Source organism: Takifugu flavidus, chromosome 8 (assembly GCF_003711565.1).
Source record: "Takifugu flavidus isolate HTHZ2018 chromosome 8, ASM371156v2, whole genome shotgun sequence".
Classification (NCBI taxonomy): Eukaryota; Metazoa; Chordata; class Actinopteri; order Tetraodontiformes; family Tetraodontidae; genus Takifugu; species Takifugu flavidus.
The window spans coordinates 5846323-5856887 of NC_079527.1; the positions used below are offsets into that span (position 1 = coordinate 5846323).

The 10565-nt window shown below is 42.9% G+C and overlaps 2 protein-coding genes across 4 annotated transcripts; one reads left to right on the top strand and one right to left on the bottom strand.

Annotated features, from left to right (window-relative positions):
* Window positions 1-1151: 1151 nt before the first annotated feature.
* Window positions 1152-9930, top strand: ppih (peptidylprolyl isomerase H (cyclophilin H)). 2 transcript variants are annotated; one of them, XM_057041182.1, is made up of 9 exons: window positions 1152-1311; window positions 7418-7482; window positions 7633-7656; window positions 8097-8141; window positions 8302-8344; window positions 8633-8725; window positions 9134-9221; window positions 9308-9348; window positions 9693-9930. In XM_057041182.1, the coding sequence occupies exons 1-9, from the start codon at window positions 1246-1248 to the stop codon at window positions 9759-9761; spliced, it is 534 nt and encodes a 177-aa protein (XP_056897162.1). In that variant the 5' UTR covers window positions 1152-1245; the 3' UTR covers window positions 9762-9930. The 2 variants fall into 2 exon arrangements, with proteins under 2 accessions (XP_056897162.1, XP_056897161.1); XM_057041181.1 differs by lacking the exon at window positions 1152-1311 and adding an exon at window positions 7234-7338.
* Window positions 3634-5519, bottom strand: si:dkeyp-100a1.6 (probable G-protein coupled receptor 160). Of its 2 annotated transcripts, XM_057041180.1 has the most exons (3): window positions 5266-5519; window positions 4704-4917; window positions 3634-4635 (listed from the first exon to the last, which is right to left on the bottom strand). In XM_057041180.1, exons 2-3 carry the CDS (start codon window positions 4741-4743, stop codon window positions 3800-3802), a joined length of 876 nt encoding a protein of 291 aa, XP_056897160.1. In that variant the 5' UTR covers window positions 4744-4917; window positions 5266-5519; the 3' UTR covers window positions 3634-3799. The 2 variants fall into 2 exon arrangements, with proteins under 2 accessions (XP_056897160.1, XP_056897159.1); XM_057041179.1 differs by having other exon boundaries at window positions 3634-4917; window positions 5266-5509.
* Window positions 9931-10565: the final 635 nt, after the last annotated feature.

Here is a 10565-nt window from a genome sequence, read left to right on the forward strand (position 1 = left end):
CAGCAACCTATAACATTTTAACCTTTCGTGTGGTTAGGTTTGGTGCTTGTAAGCAATATTTGTTTATTTGATTCTGTTTGCATGAATCCAAAATAAGAAAATACTTCCTGTAAGTCTTTCAGTGTTGATTGATTGATTGTTTGATTGAGTACTTTATTGATCCCTTTAGGGGGTGTCCATCAGGGAAATTAGCATCTCCAAAAAAACGTACAGCACTGTACAAAATTACCCACCACCATTACACACCATTAAACCTATTAAAGATAATAAAAATAGAATAAAATAGGAAATCAAATAGAATAAATTAAAATAGAATATAAATATAAAACTATAGAAATGTAAATAAATGAACTGAATGAATGAATGAACTGAATGAATGGATGTCCCAGTATTATGTTATTGCAGTGTTGTTCCAGTCCTTCTGTTGGCCCTCCTCCCCCCCAGTGAGGAGTTGAACAGTCTATTGGCTCGGGGGATGAATGAGTTCCCCAGTCTGTTTGTCCTGAACTTGAGACTGGTAGAACATCCAGAGGAGTTTCCTGCAGATGTTGAAGGATCTGAGTCTCCTCAGGAAGTACATCCTGCTCTGGGTCTTCTTGTACAGCTGCCTTGTGTTGCTTGTCCAGTCCAGCCTATTGTCCAGCCACAGCCCAAGATATTTGTAGGTCTGCACGCCCTCCACCTCCTCCGTTCCTATCTGAACTGGTCTAGGTCTCGGTCGGTCCCTCCCAAAGTCAATGACCAGTTCTTTAGTTTTGGAGGTGAGCTGCAGGCTGTTGTTGTGGCACCAGGCAACAAAGTCCCTCACCAGGCACCGGTACTCCTCCTCAGTGTTGTCCTGAATCTAGTTGCATAAATTATTCTTTTTACAATTAATTTCACGTAATTTGACAATTCTAATGTCAGATGATGAACTGGGTTTGGACGTGATTGGAAATGGCGCAGAGGTGACGATTCGCAGAGTGTCTCTACTTAAACTGGCTAAAGCTCTGACATTAGTGTGGAGACCACATAAACAAGCCTTTAACTATTTAACGTTCCGACAAAAGACATTTTCCAGGGAAGAAAGTGCCCAACAGAGGGCACTAATACGTTTCCATTTTCCAATCGCGATTCGTTAGTGATGGGAGGTTTGTCCCAAATGACGAGCCGTAGTTCATTTTCGTCAATGGCTTCCTCCATATTCAAAGTTGAAGCGTGTAGTTGGACAAACTAGCCCTGTTACACTGCTTAAAAACTGTCATAATGTCCATCCTGCAGTCAAACCCCAGCAACCCAGTGGTATTCTTCGATATTACCATCGGAGGACAGGTGAGAAGAACGTATAATTTACCACCAACGTTGAGTTTACGTTGCTATTACTCTCAGATCTCTTTATTTTTGTGTAAGTAATGTGGCGCTCTTTGTGGTTTTAATACGAAAACACCCCCTCAAAAACGACAGAAATATGCTAAAAGCGGGTTCCATTATATGTTTGAGTTAGGTTATTGAGTATTGAGGTTATAAATGGAACATTGTTCCTCCACATTCAGGCTGTGCTCGCTGATTTATTTATTCATTCATTCATACATTCATTCATACATACATACATACCACACGCATGCATATACATACGTGCTAATTTTTTTGTTTTCCCCAAAGCATTTAGGCTTTCACAAGATGGAGAGACAGATTTCTAAATTCTGATACATTGTCGAAGTGTTTAAATTAAGGTGGCACATGTGACTATTAAAAATCCACAAAGTTGCTTGAAAGTCATTCCTGGTGATTGTTCGACTTTAGTTTATTGGGCATAAACATTAAAAAGTACACTGTACAGTTAATTTAACAACAGTAACAACATATAAAAACAGTGACAATGTAGGATTTTTAAAAGCACCACTAAATGAATGAATAAATAGTCCACAGCTTCCACCATCATTTAAAAGCTGTGGTTCAGTAACCTGAGCGACCACCTGGCGAGGGCCCAGCTCTGATGCTCTAGATGCTTCCCTGACGATAACTGGGAGGAGAGGCTGGGTGATGGATGTCCTCCGTTATACTGAGTGCTTTGTTCTTGCAGCAGCTAGTAGTGATCCTATAGATGCTGTCTTTACTGTTTACAGTCATGAGCTGTGGTATTACCAAACTGCATCTATTGTAGACTATTGTATTGAGCCCTTTTTGCGACACAACTGGTGTTTAGTGACCAGGCAAGTGAGCCCAAGATGCAGATGCCTGTGTCCTTCTCAATTAAAATGTGGTTTTACATTCCAGATGTTTCAGCTCAGTATGTATGGCGAGAGATGCAGCATCATCCACAGGTCTGTTAGAGCCATAGGCAAACTGTAGTGGGTCAGTATTGGCAGATGTCTCATCATTTATGTATGTCTTCGCCACTTTCTCCAAGCATTTCATTACAGTATACCAGAGGCTAGGGGCCTGTCATTAAACCATGTAGGAACCACACAGATTCAAAATGTCTGTAAAAATGGAAGGAAACTGGGTTTAAGAAAAGGAGATGGAGTGCCATCCGGGCCAGTCGCTTTACCTGCGTTGACAGATTTATTACCCCTTCCTGCGTCATCCTCTGCCACGTGATGTTTTGTCTTGTTGGGTGACGTCTTGTGGAGAAGCTGTACTGGTGGCTCAGAAGCCTGTTCAACCTGGGCATAGAACCTGTTCGGGTCAGCCAGGAGTGAGGCGGCCATGCTTGTGTTTGTGCAGTCCAGCCGTAAACGCCGTTCAAGTTTGTCCCCATGTTGTTTTTAGCCTTCCTCTGCTCTTACCTGGCTCGCTCTCCTGATTTCAAAGCATCGTATCATTCTTTTGCTCCTATGCTGCTCTTCCTTCATTTTAGATTGGTATAAGAGCAAATGTACAAGTTGTTGGATTGGGTACCACAGGCGTCACCATCGTCCGTGCTCATTTAGTTTGCAGTGACATTGATTCATCACAACTTTTACGACATTCGTTTTATAGATCTAGAACGTAGCGGCTGTAAAGTGTTAACATACTTAAGGAAAATTGTTTGTTTTGCAGCTTTATTGTGGTGAAGTTGGACTCAGTGTCAGATGATTGTCGTACAGGTGCAGCATTTACTGATGTTGCTCATTCTTCTGATGTGTATCCAAGGTAGTTTTCTGTGTACACTGGCCTGTTTTTCTTCTCTTTTGAAGACGTTTCGCCTTCTATCCAGAAGGCTTCGTCAGCTCAGCTCTTCTGATGTGGCGCAGCCCCTCTGTGAGGCCGTTTGTCAGGGTTTTTGGTTTTCTTGACAAAGTTGATGATCATCTTCTGCTTTTTAATAGTTTCCTTTAGATATCTTCTCTGCTACATCATATTTTTGTTGTTTTCAATGTTAGTTCACCAGGTTTTTAGGAAAGTAGGGTTAGCAAAGAAGCTTAATGTTATTCTCCTAACAATGCAATGAAAATGAATACTTATCTCTATAAGTTTGTAGCTCAAAAATGGGGTTAATTTTTGCTCCTAGGCTAGTTGCTGTTAATAATAAACTTTGACTGGCTTTACCAAAGTACATCTGCTCTCGCTTATCTCAGTTGTCTTCTTTTGTCCTCTCTAAATGATTGTGTCTCTACCACATTTGAGAAGCAATCATCACGCCCACAGGTCAATAATAAATTGAGACATGAGGAACAGAAACAGCTTTTATTTATCGAAAATTTCGTTTGGATTAGTAACTATAGAGGTGCTCATCACAGAATCATTTGTGCTGAGTCGATAGTGCAGGATGTACAGAAAATGATGATCTTTTAAACCAAATATTTTACCGATAGACCTGACGGGCGCCACCTTCAGGCTACACTAGACGCACGCTTGTTCTATTCACTTTGGAGGGCTTGAACACAGCAATAGGAAGTCGCTCATCTCTCGTGCCATTGCTCAAATGCCAGTACACGTTCCATAGGCACACATTTTCTGGTAGTTGAGAATATGGCCCTTCCTTATTGCTCTTCGTCCAAAACACGATACCCATGAGAAAACTGTTGGTGCACTCCAGCCACAGAACGTTGACGGTGATGTAGGCCGGCACACCCAAGTCAAAGAGCAGGCAGACTGAAGATATCATGAGATAAGGTATCCAAAAGGTTCCAAATCCCAAAGCTAGGCTGATCCACAGCGGCGGCCGCTCTGAGTACGTTCTCTCCAGACACTTCTCCATCTGCTCCTTGCTGTCGGTTGAGATGAACAAGTCACTGCTGTGGCTCTTCTGTTTTTCCCTCACCTCAGATAACCTGTCGGCTTCTTTTACCCATTGAGGAACACGTGGCAGAAAGGGCAACATCAAACAAATGAAGGCTGCGAAAACAGTCAGAACAAAGAGGGCAATGGGCATAGAGTCGTCTACCTCACAAACTAGAACCTTCAGCTGCGGCCGGTTGAGTTCCTTCGCCTCCGCATTGACATAAGTGAGGGAGTAGACTAAAGCCAGTGTCCACCCCAGTGAAATCAGGGCAGCGTTTTTCAGATATTTCCAGGAGTTGCTGTGGTTGCATAGGTAAGAATTGTGTAAATAGTAGTCCACTAAACCCAGGAGTATAACCGGCAACGGTAGCGCTCCATACGTGGCGGCGGCGTTAGCCAGGAGGAAGCAGAGCGGCACCGGAGATCGATCGGCCCCGACAAACCAAACACCTGCCAGAGAACATGTCAGGACCACGTCGGCCAAGACGATGGACAGGCTGCACATGGTAAAGATGTACCTGTAGAGCTTACGGGAGCACAAGTAGAAGGCCGTAGCATCCAGTCCCAACTTGAGAAGCATTAGCACCAGATATTTGTCAGTGTTGTCTGTGTGGCTGCCTGTGGCAGCCACCACCTCATGTAATACAGCCAGCATTTTAGTGTTCTGTGCGTTTCCTCGCTGGCAGCATTTGATTTACAGGTTTTGGTGTCATCAGAACAGGATTGAAAATGCTGTGAAAGACAGGTGAAAGATCAGTGTCCAGCCTGTTACCTTTAGTCAATTACTAAACAATGCAAGGAAAAAGCACCTGTTTTCCTACTTTGCAGAATTTTCCACGTTTCTGAATTCCTCATTAAATCATAGACCGTCTTGTCAGAGTGATCAAGGGTTAAACATTTACTTGCCAGGGACGTCTGGCAGATTTGTCACTAATTTTTACTTCAAGGTTCTCTGACTTTGAGTTTCTGCACAGGTATCCTCTGCCCAGCAGCGAGGACAGGTAAACCCTGACATCTCGAGCCAAGCAAATGTACAGAACTGAAACAGTCACCCCCCCATCCCCCCAGGAAAGTCCGTACCTCTCTGTTCTGGGTCCTAGTCCCGCAGTTCCAGCTGAGCCCCTGACGTTTGAAGCTTGCAGGAACAAAATCCTGCGGCAGATTCTATGAATGTTGTGTCATTGTTGCAGTTCCTGCTTTAAGCAGCTCGCTTTGGCTCCACCTTCCTCCTCTGTGAATAGCAACCACCAATAGGACACGCCTGTTCTGTTTAATTATGACAAGGAGCCTTGTTTTCTTTTCTATATTACCACGGGAGCATCACTACTCCCCATGATAACAGGTGATGACAATGGAAAGACAGGTTCTCCCAACTATTCTTGTTAATCCACTCACACACACACACACACACACACACACACACACACCCACCCACACACACCCACCCTGTTGCTCCACATTCTTATTTAATTACGCCACAATACCAGGAAGTCCCAATGTTTAATTTTTTTGGCAAGTAATTGGTGCATTGCCTTTGGAATGAATAAACATACATCCTCCTTCTAAATGTGGAAGAAATGTCAAAGAATATGTTTCCAACCAGTTTCCTCAAGAATCTATTCAGTATTTTGACCGATCGTATGGCGGTTTAGGCAAGAGGAAAGTCGCCTGTAAGATTCATTTTACTTTACTTTTTATAGCATATTTCACCATTTGTTGGGATGAGAAAGCAAGTCACAAAATGATTTCTTTGGAGCTTTCTGTCGACAGTATGAGTGTTTAACTCTCCTTTGTTAGCATTTCTATTTATTTTGCAAGATTCTTTCTGCTGAGGTCCGTGTGAGGCACAGTTCTGCAGTGATGTCACGGCACGGACAAAACCCTCTTTTTACGCCAGAATGGTGAAGACACTACTTTGTTGTAGAAGTCGGCAGCTTGCATGAAGCCTCTGTCTGAGGAGACCTGGGTGACACCCACCCTGCTGCATACACACGGCCCGGAGGAGCTTCTGTTGTGCATCCGTTCTGCTTTCCTCGCTTCTTTCTTTCTCCCCCCTGTGCATTGGTGTGATGGGTGGGAAGTGCCACAGGAGGGAAGTTGTTTCAGTACTGAGATAAACCGCTTTAGATTTGCCAGTGAAACGCCAAGACACTGAAAGAAATGGGTGTGAATATAAAGTGAAAATCGAAAGCAGTCTGTCCAGCTCGGCCTCTTTAGGTGCTACTGCCCTTTTTATTTTTAGACTTGAGTGTTTGTCTAAAGCAGGGGTGGCCAACCAGTCAGAGCCTAAGAGCCATATTTTTTACTGTGTTACCGCAAAGAGCCACATCACACACATGGGCACACATGAACATCACCTCATCACCTCATCCCTTCCTCACACACACACACACACACACACACACAGACCTCTGCTTAGCCAGATTTATTGTAAATGTCACACACCAACATGATAATGACAGAATTTGACTTCTACAGACCACGGGCCAGTCATTTTCAACAATGAACATTGTGTGCACTGTCTCACACACACAAACTCTCAATTCAACTAAGCCCACAAACAAAAATATAATAATTAAAATATTTTTTTTTCTCTTACTATGCATGTTGCTTAGTGGGACTTCTGGCATTCCTTGCTTTGAACAATCCTCTTCAAATCTGGCTTGTATTCAATTCTTTCACGTGGGTGTCAGTCAGAACAGATCGATGCTTTGATTTCACGTGTTACAGGGTAGAAAACACAGACTCGCAGACGTATGTTGACCCAAATATTGACAGTATCTAAAGGAATGCAATCTGTGGCCTTTTCAGTTGTAGATCACGGAACCGAGTCACGAAGCTTCCGTGCAGGTTTTCTCGTTTGGCTGTGCATTTTTTTCCTGCCATTTTGAAGGCGAACTTGACACTAATTGTTTCCTCAAAAGATCTTGTCTGAGAAACGTTGCGCTATTTTCATCTAAGGCGCATGCGCTTTTGGCGAAAGTACCGTATTGAACTCAAGCAAAGCAAACACGCACATTAAAAAAGCACAAACCCAAACTTCGACATGAACGTTAGAGCCGCATGAAACCAGGCAAAGAGCCGCATGCGGCTCGGGAGCCGCAGGTTGGCCAGGCCTGGTCTACAGCAGAGCTACCTGACCAGTTTTCCTGGGTTAGATATGCAAATCTGTCACCACTGTGGATTTGTTTGAATGCCTTAGACATTACCACGTCTACTTTTGTTTCCTCAGGACGTGGGGCGGATGAAGATAGAACTGTTTGCTGACGTGGTTCCAAAGACGGCAGAGAATTTTCGGTAAGATCTTGCAAATTTGCAGCCCAGGATATAAACTCTATTCTTTCACATCCATACATTGTGCAGTCCTGATTGCAGGGATGCACAGTCACATGATTGTTTCTGACTTTTCAAAAATGGGAACTTAAATGTTTTATCATCTCTTAACAGGCAGTTCTGCACAGGGGAGTTCAGGTAATTGAGGGCAGCGCCACTTCCACAGTAAACAGACCGTCTACAGAAGTACACGTGCATCATCTTGCTTTTAACTGCACTTAAGTGCCATAAGGTCCAAATACGTAAACAACATTGAAGGGTTTGGACTCATGCCCTCAAAGGTTTATCTTAAATTTATGTTGGCGCCAGAAGGATGGTTGACAGAAATACACCCAATAAAGTGTTACACTGATGTCATATTAAAAAATAATAATAAAGTTTGCTGAGACCTTAGCCACCTGCCTTAGAACCGACCTAAAATAAATATTTGACCAAATTTTTATTTGACCAAATATTTACTTTGGTTAAGTGATTTATGTGTAGGTTGCTATTACATGAAAAGGCTTTGTCACGAGGCATTATGGCAGCACTTTGTATTGTTTTTTTCATGTGTATTTTGGCTGATGTTTATCCTACAGGAAGGATGGCGTTCCTATTGGATATAAAGGTTGCACCTTTCACAGGTAAACAAGCCACAGCAGCTTATTTCAGTTAGTGGTGAAATCTGAACCTGAACTTAAAGAGAAAGCCTGATTAAATCAGCATAATTGGATGTGTGACATGTTAAAGGTTGTCAGAGGTTTTGTATACGTTGAACTGACTTGTTTTTCCTCTAAATGGCAGGGTGATAAAAGACTTTATGATCCAAGGAGGAGATTTTGTAAATGTGAGTATAAGCATACAGCATGATTGAACAAGTGGTGCAAATACTTTAGGTATTGTCATAGTCCTGAGATCCTGGTGCTTCAGACATCATACTTAAACTTAACTAAATGGATAAGCAGTTACTAGTTTTCAAAAGGGAAGTTTAATGTGTTTTTAATCTTCCTAAAATTGGATGAAATGCCGGACATCTGTGGTCCTCTTGGCCCCCTGGTGGACATGTTGCGAGTTGCAGCACATCTAAAGCGACATTGGCCCCCACTTTTCCATCCTATAAATTTCGTTTTTTTAGGGTGACGGAACTGGAGTCTGCAGCATTTACAGGGGTCCATTTGCAGATGAAAACTTCACTCTCAAGCATGAAACACCTGGTCTTCTGTCCATGGTATGTTGCCTTTTTGTACTGAAATGCGGTCATAATGAGGCGGGACTGCTTGTGGATTGAATGAAGGTGTCAGAAATTTAGAAGCCCGTTAAAAATCTCAGTCACTTAGTCTTACAAATTGTGTGTATCTGATATTATGTTGGTTTAACTTTTGGTTTTAACGATACACAGCCAGTGTAGCAGCATTAGTGGAGTACAGGAACGACCGGTCTGCTCCTACGTAATCCAACTTTAAACTCTGCTATCCAACAATCACCTTTGATTGACTTGATATTAAGATGAGTGTGATGCCTCGGCTTCTAGAGACGAGCAGATGTGATGGAAATGTGATTAACTCTAGCTCGTCAGGACAAACATTGTTTTCCAAATGGTCTTTTGTCCATTTTCTTTCATTGTTTCTCCACTCAGGCAAACAGCGGTCCGGGGACAAACGGCTGCCAGTTCTTCATCACCTGCACTAACTGTCACTGGTTGGATGCGAAGCATGTTGTTTTTGGTAAGAACACCCAGAATATTAAAAAAAAACCAACAACAACTAGCTCTTTCTGTTAATTTATCAGAATTATTTTTTTTACTTTTCAGGAAAAGTGATTGACGGCTTGCTTATTGTGAGAAAAATTGAGGTAAAGTCATTGGTTATTTTCATTCACGTGGGCTGCAGATGCTTGTAGGTGGGCAACACACATCTGCTCTGCCCTGGAGGTTGGTGGATACCAGCTCGAGGCGATAAATAGTGTTGTGAGAAAGGTCACTGACCTCTCACCTGAACACTCAAATTGGGGAATGAACATTTTCATTTCCCGTGAGCGCAGGTGTGAAGTCTCTGTCTTCTTGGGCGCCAATTTAAACAAAAAAAAAAAACCTCACTACTGAAGATGTGTCAGGATTGTTTGCCAGGATTGTCACATTTATCAAATAATTAATTTCTGAATTTATTGACTTGGTTTGGACCCTTGTTCCCTGACAGAATGTTCCAGTAGGACCCAACAACAAACCCAAACTCCCCATCGTCATCGCACAGTGTGGAGAGATGTGATCCAGTGGGCAGGAATCGCACGACAACACGCCTGCGTACGCGAAGAACGGCTCGGCAACCATAAAATTCTATGTGATTCCTTTGAGTGCTTGATAGAATCTGGCTCATGTTCAATAAATAATTTGGGGGTTTTACTTGTTTTTAAAAAAAAATAAAATACTGTGTTTTTAAGTCTTTCTTTGGAGTCTTTGTTCATTTTTTAACCCTGATTACAAAAAACACAAAATCTAGCAGCACAGATGTTTGGGAGCACCTACAGTGTTTTTGATGCTTTGTCCACATTTGGTCCGTTACTGGGTGCCTTTTATTGGCTAAAGGTCTTTTCTGTTGGAGCTCTATTAGCTTATGAGCTGCGTAGTTTCTACCACCCTCAAGCAGGGACGATAGAATTACTGTCCAGTGCCAAACAGTCCTGTGCTGAACTTATGGCCAGTGCTAATCCCAGCGCTCGATACAAATGCAAACCACTCGGCCCCCCTCCCCAATCCATGCTGTCGCTCTTCCGCCTTGGAACTTGTTCTTTTAACACAAAAGAATCCATTCAAGTCTGTTCCTATGGATGCAGGAAGAGGCTTTTTTTCATTATCGTTTTTTTTTTTCTGGGGGGAGGAGGGGTGTCTCTTCATGGGGAGGCTTTCTGAGGTCACTGGTAAAGCCCAGTTTTGTGTGGGAAAACTGGAGCTCAGGGAGCCCTTCACACATTAGCCAGTGCTCATAAACAGTGCCAGTGGAGCATTATCATCACAATGAAGAGGGTTCGGGGTGGGGAGCTGTGTGTGTGGGGGGGTGGTTGTCTGGTGTTCA